General features: G+C 43.7%; 1 protein-coding gene across 3 annotated transcripts in view; it reads left to right on the top strand.

The window, feature by feature from the left end:
* The first annotated feature begins 1,441 nt into the window (after positions 1-1,441).
* Positions 1,442-16,663, top strand: part of arid5b (AT-rich interaction domain 5B) — a 104,047-nt gene continuing 88,825 nt past the window's right edge. For 2 of the 3 annotated variants that reach the window (XM_037544221.1, XM_017714511.2), the window contains exons 1-3: positions 1,442-2,249; positions 3,224-3,478; positions 12,447-12,681. In XM_037544221.1, the coding sequence (XP_037400118.1) occupies positions 2,199-2,249; positions 3,224-3,478; positions 12,447-12,681 (541 nt within the window). In that variant the 5' untranslated portion in view covers positions 1,442-2,198. Of the gene's footprint in view, positions 2,250-2,416; positions 2,838-3,223; positions 3,479-12,446; positions 12,682-16,663 lie in introns of those variants that run through there. The other variant, XM_017714513.2, reaches the window with a different exon arrangement.

The raw sequence follows: 16,663 nt of genomic DNA, 5'->3' as shown, positions 1-16,663 counted from the left end.
AATGGTGAAGCAGTATGTGCAGTACCTTTGGGTACTGTTTAGCCTTATGACCCCCTGCATGTACATCTTATGAAGTAAGTTTTAGACCAAAACTATAATAAAAGACTGTCTCGCGCATGAGGCGGCGTATGCATAACCACTTCCTGTAATAACTTTCTGTGAGGAAGCTTTAAGAGGCATATTAAATGTTTCGGACGTCTGGTTCCTATCACCAGCACTGAGAACACTTCTAACTTGGTAAGTTTATTCTTTAACGGAACATTTTGCCTTAGATCACGCTGAATGACTCTGGTTTTATCGTAATGGCTTCTGTGTGCAGACATTTGGGAAAATGAGTGGAATTCCCCTTTAATTGCTTGGATATAAAATGTTTCTATTGGAGCTTCTTTGAAGACCATGATCTTAAAGGGGAATTCGCAGATTCTTCCAAACCTAATTCAGTGGATGAGGTGTAAAGTCATTCAGAGCTGTAAGCTGTGGAGAAACTTGACTCTGCTTTCTTTACAGTGGTGCTGATAGGAACCAGAGGTCATGATATGCACATATGTCATTAAGTTGTTATGCTAAGAGCGATATGATAATGCTGATAGTAAAGCAGAAGGTAATCTCAATAAATTAAAAAAACATTTTTTTTTCTTTGGGTACTATTTTGCCCTATGACCACCTGCATGCACATCTTAAAAAAATATGTTTTGGACCAAAACCATAATAATGTCTCCGGCATCAGGCAGCGTGTGCATAACCATGTCTACACTTACACTGAAGAAATACATTGCTCAACTGACATGATTCAAATGTACACATTGCAAGTAAAATGTCACATCAGCTTAAGTGAAATAGGTTAATTAAGTACTTATATATCGCTGCTGTCGGAGCAAAACCTCGTATCTCCAAAATGGGAACTTTACAGGAGAAGGATAAAACACACTTTGCTTTTAATGTAAGTCAATGGAACCAGACTTCTTCCCAAGTCATTTTACGCCACTTCTTTTGCTTCTTTTGTCATGAAATTTTGCCACCGTGTAAAGAGCAACAGGCATTTTCAAATGATGTAAAAAACTGAAAAATGATAAAAATGGAGATACAAGGTTTTGTTCCGACAGCGACGATACAGTACTTCGATTATCTCGAACCAGCGTGCACAACTGAATTGAGTACATTTTACTAAAGCAAGTGTATTTTTTCAGAGTAATGGCTTTCTGTGAGGCGGCTTTAAGAAGCATAATAAACGTTCCAGACGTCCGGTTCCTATCACCAGCACTGTGGACGCCTGGAACGTGGTGGGTTTGTTCTTTAACAGAGCATTTAACATCAGATCACTCTGAACGACTGTGGTTGCACTGTGACGGCGTCTTTGTGCAGACATTTGGGAACACAGGCGGAATTCCCCTTTAAACGCTTGGACGTGAAACGCTACAATGCTTCATGTTTCTTCGTTCACGGTTCCTCCGCCTTTCCTTCCCCGCGCTGGTTTAACCCCATCGGCTCAAGTTTCTTGTGACCTGCCATTTCTAATCCACGATTACAGGCCGTTCTCCTCGTGACCTGAGATAAAAACATTGCATAAGGCGACACGCTGACGTAAACGCTGCATCCTGTAATTTAGGCTATAGGTTAGGCGACATGCTGCAACTTTGTTTTTGCCTCCAGAAAGAAAAAAAAAGTCTCCGAGGCATTATCTCCGACACCTTATCAAAACATCCCGAGAAGCGACACATCTGCGATCAGTGCTGCGGTCAGTGCTGTGGTCAGTGCTGTGGTCAGTGCGATCCTGTCGGCTGATGAAACGTACACCGTTTCAGGTGCTCGCTGTCAGAGAGCTGCAGCCCTGCTCCGCGTCCCGGACTTTCTCAGCAGAAAATCCACAGGAGCCCCGCCGCCAATGAAGTCGTCAGGCTACAGACCCGCATCCGCAGCGGACTGATTACAGCGCGGCGTGTCAGAGGGAATGATCGCCCAGCCGGGCGCGGGTTTAAACGACTGCCCGGCTCATTATTTTGTCGTGAGAACGTGTTTCTGCGCTGCTCGTGTGATCAGTGCCGTTATCAAAAGCCTTAATGGGAGCGATTCGTTGGGGAAAAAGCACTGCTCATTAATAACCACACGGAGCCAAGAGCGTTCTGGACTGCTCCCTGCGGCCGAGCTGCGCTCGCTCGGTTACAGTGCACCACAAAAAAGCAGGAGAGACATCAAAGAACATGAGAAAAGAGCGAGAAAAGAACGAGAAAAGCGCCCCTGAATCTCTGCAGGTCTGCAGGAAATGCTCTCTTTATTACACACACACACACACGCACACACACACACACACACAAACACACACACACACACACACAAAACGTCCTCGACACAGGTCCTCGCAGATACATAAAGCCTCCAGTTTACATTTCCCGATATTTCTGCCGCGTTTCAGCTCTAAAAAATCCCGCAGCCCTCGCCGCCTTCTAACTTCGCCCGCACGGTCCCGGCAAGGTGCCGCTTTCGACCTCAAAGCGCCCGCGACATTTACGAACCGACGCCGACCGCCTTCCACGCCGCACGCACTCGCAGGTCCGCGCCGTGTTTCGAATTTAATATGATCGTTTCGCGCGCGGAGCGGCGCCGAAAGGGCGAGAAACGGAACGGCGACGGGTGAAAAAATATTGGATCGTCATTGCGCACATTTTTTGTGCCGCCCGTTCGCTCGGCGTCGGTCTCATATTGGGAGCCTGCGTGCAGCCCGAGGAGCAGATATTTCGCCCTTCCAGGACCGCGCAGCGATCCATTCAAGCCAACAAGTTTGGAGTGAATGTTGAGTTTAATCAATTCAGAGCGTCGAGATGGAGCCCAACTCACTCATGGTATTATCATCATTTACTACGAATTATTCCTCGTTTTAGTCGGTAGCCAGGCCTGACACGCGTCTTTACAGCGCAGACGCCTTTCGCGACACGACAGAGGAGCTAAACAGGCGACTCGGGGAGAAAAGTTCACATTTTATTGCTCATTATTGTGTTATCAGTGTTGGTGGTGCTGCTGCTGTTTCGGCGCTGTGGTGATTAGACATTCTTTCTCTCAGCGGTCAATGCGTGTGTGTGTGTGTGTGTGTGTGTGTGTGTGTGTGTGTTTGTGTGACTCTGCCTTTATAACAATTGAGCTGGGACAAAAAAAAACAAACAAAAAAAACCAAAACAAGGTGAAAATGAATGAGTTTCTCATGCTGTGTTGTTTTTCCCCCTTCCCGCAGTGGGTAGGCTCGCCTTGTGGTCTGCACGGACCGTACGTGTTCTACAAGGCGTTCAGGTTTAACCTTGAAGGCAAAGCGAGGATTTTGTCCCTTGGCGACTTTTTCTTCGTGAGGTGTAAACCCGAGGACCCGGTCTGCATAGCGGAGCTCCAGCTGCTGTGGGAAGAAAGGACGAGCAAGCAACTTTTATCCAGCTCCAAACTTTATTTTCTCCCAGAAGACACTCCCCAGGGAAGAAGCGTCGCTCACGGCGAGGTAACGTTATAAACCACACACTCGCTCGCCTCGTTTCCTGCTTTCGTGCTCTTTCCGCGCTTGCTGATCGATGAAGCGCCGACCCCCGTGCGCCGCGTTTTCGCGTCTATTCCGCTTTCTGTTCGCCGCTTGCGCCGAGACGCGCTACGCGGGGCGATTTCCTCTCGTTAGGAGCCAAACTAAGCTCACATCACGCCTGATAAATAGCCCGCAGCGCTGTGTGGAGATGCCTACATGAGCTATGAACGTGTCTTGTTCTGTTTTGTCAACCCCCCCCCCCCCCCCATCACCACCACCACCACCACCACCACCCCCCCCAAAAAAAAAACCTCAAAAAAAAAAAAATCAACATTAATAAGTTGAACTGCGTGCGGTTTTTTGTTGAACTTGATCTTTTTTGGCGCTACACCGCGTCGTACAGCAACAACAGTGCGGAAATTACGAAAGGCGAGAGAGAGAGGGAGAGAGAGAGAGAGAGAGAGAGAGAGAGAGGCTCAGTGTGGTGTGAGCTAATACCGTGTGTGCAGTGCTGCACATGCTGGAGCGAAAAAACAAAAAAAAAACCCAAGCATTTCTACTATTTTTACTCGCTCGAGGAAAAAAGCTGGGCGAAACGCGAGCCCTGCGCGCGTGGGCTCGGCGCGAGAGGGGAGCGGTGTTATTACAGTTGTTGTTTATGATTATGATGACCGCGCCGGAGACGCTTTGAGGGGCGAATCGATGAATAAAGGCACAGCTGATCCGATCGAGGCAGCGCTGCCTTAAAGGCATCGGGTGACATTTCTGAAGGTTATTGTGTCAGAAGTGCTGCAGCCTCTGCAGGACACCGCGCGCATCCGAGCAGCCTGGACAAGAGAGGAGAATAAACGTCTGTTTGTCATGTGGATTTAACCCCGCGCGTGCTGCATGTGCTCGTTTTCTCATTCACCCCCTCCCCTCCCCTCCCCGTGTTGCTGCATGTTCCTTTTTTTAGAGCCATCCGCAGGTTTGCGTGGTATCTACCTGTTTTTATCTCGCACTACAGGTGTAATCAGAGAGCACAAACAGTCCACGGTGAACCCCCCCCCCTTACTGCACCCCTCTCTCAGCCTGGATCGCAATATCAAATTCCCTTTTCATGATGAGCAACAGGTTTTAGACATCTGGGTGAAATGTCAAGCTTAGGCATGTGAGATGATTAAGAACATTAAGGCGATAGTGTCAGGTATCGAGGCTGTTGACACAACAGAGGGAGGTGGAATTGAGGGGAAAAACATTAGGACTTAACGCTCTGTTTGTTCACTTGATCAGACCCCTGTCCTCTTTCCAATTTGACACCAATCCCCCCCCCCCCCCCCCTGCCGTTTCTTCTCCTCCTCCTTCTCCTCCTCTAGCCACCTATGCTCCTCCCCCCACTCATGAGCAATGCCAACTATTTGCTTTTCAAATTTATTACGCACACCCGATTGCTGATCTGGAAATGGCAGAGAGAGAGAGAGAGAGGGAGAGAGGGAGAGATAGGATTACAAGGCCCAAGGACAATGCTCTCGACTTTTCAGACTGTTAGCCTACTTCACAGCGTAGAGGAAAAGAGATTTTTATCTCCCGGCAGCTGCCAGGCGACTATTTTTAGGTGATATAAACGTGTTTAGTCGTGTTTTTCCCAGTCCACTTCTGCTCTGGACGCTCCAGTCCTGGACCGAGGGGAGAAGGATGCGTATCGGTCTTTTGTACTGCATGTCCTTTATGTAGTTGCTAAATGAGACATGCAACATTTAAATAACAATGAGATTGAGTGTCAACCTAACCACCTGCAGTAACGTGAGCCGCGCGACGCCTCCGCCTCTAACAGGCTCCGTGCACTCAGCAGATTGTCCAATTAAATTACATTTGCATTTGCACTAAGCAGTCCATGCACTGCCACTCCATAGACATCGGTGGGGGTGTGTGTGGGGGGGTGTCTTTCCTTTGTTTTTGTCACGCTGGGACATCTTGTTCTTGTAATAAATGATACACAGAAACATTTTAAGATGCTCCCCGCCTCAAGCATTTTTTTTAGCCAAAGCTTCATTCCGTCGAGGAGTGCTCACAAGAATAGGGCCGATAATCGGCTTTCACCCAAAACGACAGCCAATGTGCTGATGTTTAGACAGTGTATGTGTGTGTATGCGAGCAGTAAATAGCTATGATTGCTGGGATAAAAGCAGGGCACTGTGTTTCCAGATGCTTTTTTGTTTCTACACCCAGGTGATGTAATTTCCCCTCTGGCTGGAGTTAGTCATTCATTAGGAGGATAGCAGTGGTGGCTGTAGCAGCGCAAGGGCCCGCAGTGTTTCTCTCTCTCTCTCTCTCTCTCTCTCTCTCTCTCTCTCTCTCTCTCTCTCTCTCTCTCTCTCTCTCTCTCTCTCTCTCTCTCTCTCTCTCTCTCTCTCTCCCTCTCCCTCACTCACTCTCTGGCACTGGGCCTATAGAATTTAACACTTAGGCCTTGAGCCTAGAGAGGGCAACATTACACTCTCGTTCAGACATGTGCTGTTTCTACTTTGTTGAACTGGCTGTATCTGCTCTCATGGGCCTTCGCAAACATGCTTTTCTTTGAGTGCTGTTGATATTCTTCTTGTCTTGCGGAGCTCTCTTCCTCCTCTAATTATTTTCCTCTCTTCTCTTTCATCTGTCTGGATTGGATCTCTCCAAAACAGTGAGGGAACTTTTCCTTTTTTGTGTTTTTTTTTTTTTTTCAGTCATGTTTGTGATTATTCTTCGGAGACAATCTATCTAATTTAGAAAGAAAAACGTTTTTCGGTGAGCGGAGAAGACTGCTCCCACAGTGGGCTTTTTTTTTCCCTTTCCCTCTCTCCCCCGTATTTAATTGGACCCAGTTGTTCCGCAGCTTTGTTGCTCTGTTGCTCATAATATCAGCGCTTTGGCAGGAGCGAAAGCTGCGTCGACATTGGCAATAATCTTGAATAGCGCTTATGTGACATAAGGGCAGAACTAAATGAGGGTTTGCGCATTATAAATAGGTTCCATATCAGATTCCAGCAGGCACTGAACGCTTTCTCTATCGGGCCATAGTTTGCATAGCCACATACGACCTGCAGTATTACACAGGCAGCGGTGCACCGTATGGATTGATAGTGGCTGTGCATTTGCATACAAACTCCATATTATGTGTGCACTGTCGCATCTGAGTGGATCTAGGGAACGGCAGTAATGTCTAATTAGTTACTTTTCTCTCTGCTCTTACTGGAGTGACAAAACAGCCTAGGCCTTTGAGCCAGGGACTTTTCAGAGGTGCTTTGTGGCAGAGATCCAAACCCGTCTTTTCTGCCTGGCAGATGTCCATGTTTGTGTTTTGAATGCCTGGGACATATTTATAGTTCAGTTGAAATCATCAGCCTTTCCCTTTCTTTTTCCCCCGAAAGGCAACATTCTTTTCTACATCAGGTGGCTTTTGTGCTTCACATCAGCTGGAGAATGCGACTGATATTAGTCGACCAGGTCACATGTCGCAGCCAAAAGTAAAACATGATTGCCAAGTTGACGCTGGATCATGTCTGTAGTGGATCATCGGTATCGGTAGCACACAATGAGACTGATTTACAGTTTAAGCTGCACTGATAGGCCAAAATGAAGTTAATTTCATCATTATTTGCTGGGTGCAGATTGTTTTAAAGAGCAGTTTACAATACATAAGAATGAAAAAAGCAAGTTTCCTTTGTGGAAATGTGGTTTGTGTCTGGATATTGTTTACAATAATGTGTAAGATTGGTGGTGGGGACAGAAACCAGATGTCACAATGCCTACAATACAAATATAGGCCTTTTAATTTACAATCCAGAAAGAACAATCAACTTTCCAGCTTTCTGAAAATGTATGTGTAATGTTAATAATGGTCAAATGGTGACGAGACTTTATTCATATTTTAATGAGATTATGAATTACATCATTGGAATTACTCTCTAACTTTATTACTTAATTATTATGTGATGGAGAAAGTTGAGATGATGAGTTTTATCAGTATTGTCCAGCGCTCTGCTGAGGTGTCTTTCGGTAATTAGCTCTCTGTGATGGTGGTTGTCTGTTAACCACAGGGAAGCCTTAAAAAGTTTTGCAGTCTAGATTTTCGCTCTTGCTGTTTTCCCCCTCGGGCTTAGAGAACACACATTTGCATTGCGCGTCTCTCTGAGATCTAGTATTTCATGACAAATGGGTTTAATTTGGTTATATGGTGTCATCATATTTCACAGTAAGCCATGTTGTGCCCTCACATCCAAATTCACACAAATACGCATTGCCTGCATGCTAAGTGGCATTTGATATAGAACAGATTTCAGTTGTGCATTTGGAAGTTATTTATGTCCCAGCCAATGGTGTTGTTTTCTTGACACTGATAAGTGCTAATTGCAGAAGTATAGATCTTTGCCATACCTCCTCCCAAGTGTGATGGGGGAGAAATAGAATTTGCTATGATAATACTGTATAGAAGTGCTATAGCTCTTTGACAAGGTCTTGCCTCGGGCACTCAATTACCGTGTGGGTATTCAGAAAGTCTTTAACACGAGCTGTACGTCTAAATGCGTGAATACTTATCAGGCTTTCTCCCAGGAGCCCTAGAAGGCTGTTTCAGAGATATCGGTACAGGTTACAATTGGGTCATGCTGCACTGCCTTGTTTGCTCTCATGTCCCAGTATATTAGCTTGATTTTTTTTTTTCCCCCCCTCTCTCTTTTTTTCGGTCTAACATGACAAAGTAATTAACTTGAGCTCTGGGTGAGATCAATTAATGGCAGGAAAAAATAGTTCATTTAACATTCAGCTTTCAAAAAAAGGCTTCCTCTGGATCTGGTAGGCACATTTTTCATGTTACCAGGTCAATAACTCAATAGGCATGCAAGCAGGTGTACAAATCTGCAGTGACCTGGGGAATTCTTGGCCTGACCCCAAAGCTCAGTGGAGTGAGACAGACTCAGTGTGATGCTGTTGGAGGGACTTTGGTGGGTTACTTTACTGCTTCGCTCTGGGCAGCTAATGCCTCTCCCCCCTCTTACCTCCTTTTAAGGTGTAATTACAAGGAGCCGGTTGTTATTACTGCACAACCCCAACCTTAAATCTAAAACATGGCATTCTGAAAAGTTCTGAACAAAATCCACAAGCGTTTCTGTTTAACCTTCTACTGTGAAAAATGGTGAACGCAATGGGTCTGAAAGGACATTTAGCTGTCAAGAAGCTGTTAATGGGAAAAGGAAATAATAGAAGTAAGATCATTGGCAAAATAAAGAAACAAGCTGCCGGTGTTCTCAGAACAACAGGCCTCAACATCATTAAGTGTGTTTAGTATGACTTGGACTGTGAGAAGCAGAAAGCGTTACCACTTACATGTTAGTGTAACTGACACGTTCATAAGATGTTCATGGGGTGGTGCGGTGGTGCGGTGGTTAGCCTGGGTTCGATTCCCCGGCTGGGCGACCGGGGTGGAGTTTGCATGTTCTCTCCTGTGTCTCCCTGTGTCTGTGGGTTTCCTCCGCGTTCCTTCCAAAGACATGCAGTCAGGCCAATTGGACATGCTACATTGCCTGTAGGTGTGATTGTGTATGTCTTGTCTATCTGCCCTGCGATGGACTGGCGACCTGTCCAGGGTGTATCCTGCCTTCCGCCCAATGACCACTGGGATAGGATCCAGCACCCCCCACATACATACACACGCTTTTACATCTAAGATTATTTTATCAAGTTCATCGAGCTCCAAAACTATATAGGTTATCCAAGAATGAGCACCGTAGACAGTCATTTAGGAGAAGTCTGAATAGCACTGAGAGTGAAGGTCATATTTGGAACATGGTGATCAAATCTGGAAGCAGATAAAGGAATTACTATAAATAAACTATTGCAGTGTATTATTGATCATTTATTAATTTATTGACATTCCCAACAGGTGAAATATTAAATAAAACATCATAAAATAACCGCTGGTGTCTAACTTACAGCATTTCAATTGACACTCTTTAAGAAATTAAATAAAAAATTTAAAAAAATGAAATAAGTGATACTAAACGTTTGAGAGGGAGTGCATATATTTATATATATTTATATAAGTTTTTTGTTGTTTTATATATTGTCACTGTTGGAACAAAACCTGTATCTCTGTTTTTGTCATTTTTCACTTTTTTACATAATTTAAAAAACTAGCTCGCCTTCACATTAGTAAATATTTCGTGATGAATGGAGCGAAATAAATGGTCTAAAATTACTTGGAAGAAAATATTTGTACACTAACGGCTCCAATATAAGTTAAACTCCTTTAATGACCAGGGCCTTTCAGCAAGAATAAAGTTTTCTTCCACACTTCTGTAATATAAGAATAACTCGGCCAGTTTGGATTAAAGTCCCTGTAGTTGTTGAATAATAAGCCTTAGTGTGTAACAAGGGTTTAAGAATGTTTTCTCCTTTTCCTGCAAAGTGACCGTTTTGGAAGCGGCAGGTTTTGTATGAATACAATACGTATATGTATAAATACACGTGTTACATTTTCAAGCCTATTGGAGAAACCAAGACTTGCAGTAATATTCCAGTCAAAGCCAAGGAGCAGTGTCAGATCTTCAAAGCAGCAGGCTCGAGCTCATGATCTCATAGTAAAGTTTGCTGTGTCGCCATTAGGATTAACAGTGTTTGACCCACTTAGCTTTATAGGGGCATGGAAACAGATGCCTTTGCGCTTAAGTGGTTATTATGCACAGGGCTGCTCTCGCCGTTGTGCTGCAATAACTTTAAGGTGCGTAATCTGGAGAGCCCGCAGGGAGACCGTTTCCATTTGTGGGGAGAATGAAAAAATGTTGTTTAGACTGCAGTAATATTCAGACATTGGAGGAGGAATGCTATGTAAACCTACTGGAATGCACACATCCCCCCCCATGGAAAATTAAAGGAAATTAGAGACATCACATTCATATCCTTGCTGCTTTTATTAACAGCTGACCCCATTGACATTGCAGCACAGGGTTTGGTATGAGACAGTTGTGTAATGATTCGCTCACTGATTGAATTGTTTTTTACGGGCTATTTTTATAGGGTATTGCAAGCCAGTGGATGTTTCAAGATATTACTCAAGTATGGCTCTGTTGGCCATATGACTCTGTTTTACTCATAAGTCTGGTATTGTTTGTTTGGGATGACAATGTCCTCTATTGTTTGAGAGCAAGAAGATGAATCTCATGTTCTGACCTTAAACCATGCTAATTGCTTACAGTTTGATTGCCTAAACGCTGCTACTCTGCAGCTGTGGATGTATACATGTACATAAGGAGCGTATTCAGCCTTTGTGAAGAAGGTTCTGCCTGTGATCTGTGCTTGCTTTTATTGGGTCATGTCTGGGAAACGTCAAGAAGAAGTTAGTGACTCTGCAGCGTTACTCCATTAGGAGAGAATGCTGGGGAATCAGTCAAAAGTGCTTGATCAAGACTTCTGGGAAATATTGATGCATCTGTTCCCCAGATTCCCTTCTGTAAGCAAGCCTTTGTGTTCTCTTCTACCAGATCCTGTACAAAACTCTTTTTTTTGCCTTTGTTCTATTGGAATTTTTTAAGGGTGACAGCTTCGTCGGATTTGCTTCCTTATTTAGTTTTTGGAGGCTTAATCTTTTGTTACACCTTTAGGTACAGTACACCTAACCAACTGTTGGCTACCAGACGCTGTGGGTGAGCATTGGTAGCTGACAACTGCCCATAGTCATTGCACTGTGTGCAGGACCAGCTGGGAAAGAGGCCTCCTTTTTCAGAGCAAGCGCAAGTAGCAAAGATGTAGCAATAGGAATGGGCTGTCCAAACGTCTCAATATTTCATTCATTAGTGTGTGGTTTATTGTATTCCCAACAATGTGATATTGTTATGCACAAGAGAGCACTGACGTGCAAGGTGCGCTGGAAACACACACATGGGATACCCAGTCATGGCATGGAATTTCTCACATTTTGTCATATATGTTCGTCCAGTCGTTCACTTTTAAGCAGCCTAGCTGTCCACCCAGTGCCAAGCTAAAGGTAGTTTACTCTCACGTGCTAGGGTTAGTTTAAACACAGACACAAGCTTATAGTACCTGCAAACAATATAGCCTGTTCTTTGCTTTGTCCGCTGCAGTTTTACTGCAACCTCCAGTTCATGCATGTCGGCCGTCAGCTGTAGTGTTCGTGGTGTGTTTGAGTGCGCGTGTTTATAGCAGATGAGAAGCGATGGTGAGCTGGTGAAAGGCAGTCGTTGGTTGGCTCGGTGTGCCCCATGCCTTAAGCCCCAAAAGAGTTCTATAACACTCCTGAATTTTCAGAGCTAATTTATCACTGGTTTAAACGAACCGATGACAAATACTTAACCATGGATGATTTAAGGGTATAGAAAGTTGTCATAGACAGGTAATGTCAGCTAAACACTACACCAGTACATGTTTTTGCAAGTGCCTTTCTTTGCAGGACTGAAGAAAGTTATGATAACGCTGAAAAAGGGCAGACAACACTTAAACAAAGAGAAATAGGTGAAGACACATTAAATTGTTTCACTGTAGCTTGGACTGTTGAACAGAATTCAAGCTGAGGGGTCCTCAGTCTCTTGATTAGTGGACATAGTACAAATTTACACACAGAGTAAAGTCACAGTGTGGTCCCTGTTCTTCTTTAAATGATGACATTTTGAAATAAAAGACAAGCCGAGTGCCACAGAAAGAAAGAAACAAATATTTTTTACTGTGATCTGTTTGTTTCTGTGCCCGACTATTTTCAGTTAAATAGTTACGTGGTGTTCAGCCGGTGTAATTACATTGCTTTGTGAGCTCCACCTCGCTGCTTGCATTGTGCTTCATGTTCTGAGGAATCTGCTCAGTTACCTTTTGGTAGCAATGTTTTCATTTGTTCATAATTTATGGGTAAGGGGACATCCAGGCACGCGTTGTCTGTCCCCTCCAGACACCTGTAACCCAGTCTAATACAGTACCTTTCTCCCCGCAGGACGAGATCATCGCAGTGTCAGAGAAGGTCATAGTGAAGTTGGAAGACCTGGTGAAATGGACAGTGTGGGACGCCTCATGTTGGAAGAAGGGCCTACGGGCCATGCCCTTGAAGCCCTCCGCACTCAAGGAGCTGGGCAAGAATGGCCAGAGGGAAGCCCTCCATAGATACAGAGAATCCACCCTCAACAGCGGGCTCAACTTCAAGGACGTCCTGAGGGAGAAGGCTGAACTGGGTAACTGTCAATGGCTTTCATTATACATACCAAGAACGTATTTTTGAATTACAGCTGTGTAAAAAAATATTTACTGCTTTTGGAATATTGGTCTTTGCCGTGCTGCAAACAAGCCCTTCAGCAGATAACAATTTTTTATTGTGTGCGCTGAGCATCTTTACTAAAATCAATAATGTTTTACGGTTGAAGATTGGTCTGCCTTATTCTGACTAACATAACAGAATTTTGCTTCGGATTACATGAATACCTTGATTCATCAAAGCACCTACAAAAATGCTCATCTGGAGCTCTTATAAAACACACTGTGATTGGTCAGAGCTCTCGTTTGCATATTGCAGCCGTTTCCGATATCAGTTTTGCAAAGGCTAACATTGTGATGATTAACAGGCAATATATTATGCGGCCTTCAGGAAGGAATTCTTCAAACCCAACGAGCAGTACTTTTGGCTTAGGACTGCAGGCTGGTATTTATTCATTTCACATGAAGGATATTCCAGTGTGTTTTTAGTATCTTGTGTCACAGTCTATATGTGTAGCAGCATAATTGCAATGTGCCATTTTGCCCATGCCCACAGCTCTACTATGCATATGTAAATAATGACTTGGAGCAATGGCTTGTTGGCTCTTAGAGTGCACTATAAAAGCACGCCAACTCTGTCTTTTATCATTCCAATTGAACACCTCTTTAGAGCATCCTGATGCTGAGACGATGAAGATTCGAAGATGCCAATACTGGAGGTCATATTTCTCGCTCGCTTCAAGGCTGTCTTTTAAAAGAAGGCCAAGCTGCCAGGGCTTTATGACAGCGATCCTCGTTCAGAAGCGCATGACAGATTCAAAGAAAGGACTAACTGCAGATAAGGTGCACTGTGCTCCGTCCAGTGTTTACCTCCCTGTGTGGAAAAATGTACTTCTTAAGACCCGCAATCAATCACTGAGAGCTCTTAATCCCTCAAATATTTGCAGCCCATTTCAAGTGTCCATTTACTCTGCATCCAAGAGCGAGGCAGTGTTTGTAGTTAGCTGAGACAAACAGGATGTCTTCACAGATATGAGTGGTGCGCTCGGTCGTCAGTAAGAGTGAAACGCAGCAATTTTCATGTGATGGATGTGGGAAGAAAGCTGGAGATAGACATTATGGGTATTAAAGGAAGGACTCAGTTATATAATGCTAATGATACTGACAGAGAATGAAGTTGTGAACATCATGTTAATAGGTGGCTTCCTTTTATGTTTACCAATGTTAGCATGTTTGGTCAAGCATCTTCTTACATTTTGTTCTGATTTTTTTCAAAATGTCTGCATAATTCACTCATTAATATGTAAGCATAGTTAATCAGAGTGGTTTGGTTCATTATAGAGAAACTATTTTCACTACAGTGGTGGTAATAGGAACCAGGGGACACAACACAAAACAGCCATTTTTATTTACTATCTTAAATAATGAATTAACCCAGATGAGTCTTCTGAGTGACCTGTCCAGGGTGTATTCGGCCTTCCGCACGATGACCGCTGGGATGGGCTCCAGCATCCCCCCACGTTCCAGAAGGATAAGCGGTTTTGAAAATGTGTGTGTGTAAATGTAAGGTTTATTATAGTGGAGTAATAGTGGTACCTTCAAAAAACTTCCATGAAAGTTTTTTTTTTAAATACATTAGATGACAAATTTCAAAACAGTCATAAAACGATGTAAAACAAAGGAATTAGTCAGCAACGTTACCATTTTACTGACCAGTACCTAAACCAGTTCTGAGAGTTCAGTTCAGTACTGACCAGTTCTATGAGGTTCAGAAACGCTTCAGACGTCGATTCCTGTCACAACCATTTTGACTTTTAAGTTTGTGTAGAAAGGTGCATTTCAAACCAAACCACTGTGAATGACTTCGTTTACATCTTAACAATTTTAATTTGTGGAAATGTTCAAAACTGGACAATGGACAGTGTCCCATTCATTTTTCACGGAAGCATGCAGGCAAATTCTGTCAACAATGTAGATTCAAACTTTCAATCAATGCCACCTTTGTATTCATATTGTGTTTAGAAAAGAAAAAGCACCCTGTTCATTATTGCTGTGTTTTTATAACTTCTTGACATTTAAACGATGGAGAAAAACTTGAAAAGCGAGCTAAAACCTGTCTATGAAGAACGTAAATGTAGTTCATTATCATTCATGACATTTTCCTGAAGACCAGATGAGGCGGTGTGTCTTCCTGACTCACCGCTGTTCGCTTCATAAACATGAAGTCGGTCAGGTTCGAGGGCAGTCGTGGGCTGGACGTTAGGGAACCAGCTTCGTGACCAGAAGGTCGCCGGTTCGATCCCCAGAGCCGACAGCACATGACTGAGGTGTCCTTGAGCAAGACACCTAACCCCCAACTGCTCCCCGGGCGCTGCAGATTGGGCTGCCCACCGCTCCGGGCAAGCGTGCTCACTGCCCCCTAGTGCGTGTGCACTCAGTAGTGTGTATGTGATGTTTCAGTTCCCGGATGGGTTAAACGCGGAGGTGAAATTTCCCCGTTGTGGGACTAATAAGGGTCACTTAATCTTAATTTTGGGTGCCTTCAAACTTGGCAAGTTTGATTGGATTAAAACGAATCCTGACGTGATTCCTCTGTTACCTTGGTTTGTTTAGAGCAAGTGAGAATGCTGCCATCTGAACTGTGGTGCGCACCAAATAAGGGGTCCGAGACCTGCTGAGCAGTTTCAGTTCGCTCAGTCCTTTTGAGGTGTGACTGTAATACAGATCAGAGACACTTAAATAGACTAAAGTCAGATTGAACCATTGTCTCCTCTTTGCAGAACTTCTCTGGAATGTGGGAAATGTGTTTCTGATGCTGTTTTGACACGTGCATCTGTTTTATCATCTGTTCGTAAGCTCTGAATCGGTAATTATAGAATGGATAGTTTCAGTTTTAAAACTCGGCTGAGGCACGTCTGAGGTCTTGATATTATACACATGAATTGTATTAGGTATTAAGGCGCCAAGGCTTCTCTGTTTGGTAAAAATAGTAAGCCACCTGAGGATGTTACAGCTTTGCAGCATGCAAAACCAACGTAATGTAGTGGCTCGTTGCTCTAATATCACATCCAGTAAGACAGATAAAACAAGACCTAAATAAAACCAATGAGCCCAGATAGAGCTGCTAACAGCACGATTCAGAAAGTTCTGTGGACATTATCATAGTTTCTGTATGTTATAAAATCTGCCCAGTCTTCTCTGTTTTGCTCATATGATTTTTGTTTGCATCGTTTAGTTTGATACTAAATACGTTAATGTGAATACTAAGTGAACCAGAGTTAAACAGCAACAGTGTGTCATTCCTTCTTTGGTCCAGACCAGGGGAATTATAAATGTCCCCTTAAAGAATCGAGCAAAACAACTGTAACTCTAGGCTTTTAAGAGGTTAATGAGAGTGCTTTGTTGGTTAGGCATTTGCCTTCACACTGAATGTAAACCAAATGTAAATATAACTCACTGTGTCGCTAATTACATTATGAATCATGTATTTTAATCTACATAATTGTGTACATGTAAGTAGCAAAATGACTGTAATAATTCTCGACTTCTAAGGGTTAAAACAGGCAGGGCGCCACCTCCTCATCAATATTCCCTGCATCTCCCCTTCATTCTTCTGTTTACATCTGTCATTGGCTTTGAACAATGTGGTGTCTAAATGTTCATTAATTTAGGAGTGAGCTGTTCTCAGCACGATTGTTTTTTTCTCTGATTGCATTGTTCAGAAGGAGAAAAATAGGATCCCAAGCGAAAGCTTACTGGCATATTCGCTTTTACTGCGGTGTTTGAAACAACATGACATGCATTTATACATCTGTAACATGCCTCAGTTATCACAAAGTCCTTCACTGGCGAATATAAACGCTGCGGTGCAAGCTTTATGGCCATATAAATATGTCATTTTGGCAGCATTCCTGCATAGCAGATACCTGCTGGAAGCCAAGAAATGACCAAACAAGAATAGCC

This window comes from Pygocentrus nattereri, chromosome 13 (genome assembly GCF_015220715.1).
Source record: "Pygocentrus nattereri isolate fPygNat1 chromosome 13, fPygNat1.pri, whole genome shotgun sequence".
NCBI classification, from domain to species: domain Eukaryota; kingdom Metazoa; phylum Chordata; class Actinopteri; order Characiformes; family Serrasalmidae; genus Pygocentrus; species Pygocentrus nattereri.
The sequence above is the reverse complement of the archived record's forward strand: the minus strand, read 5'-3'. Positions and strand labels throughout refer to the sequence as shown.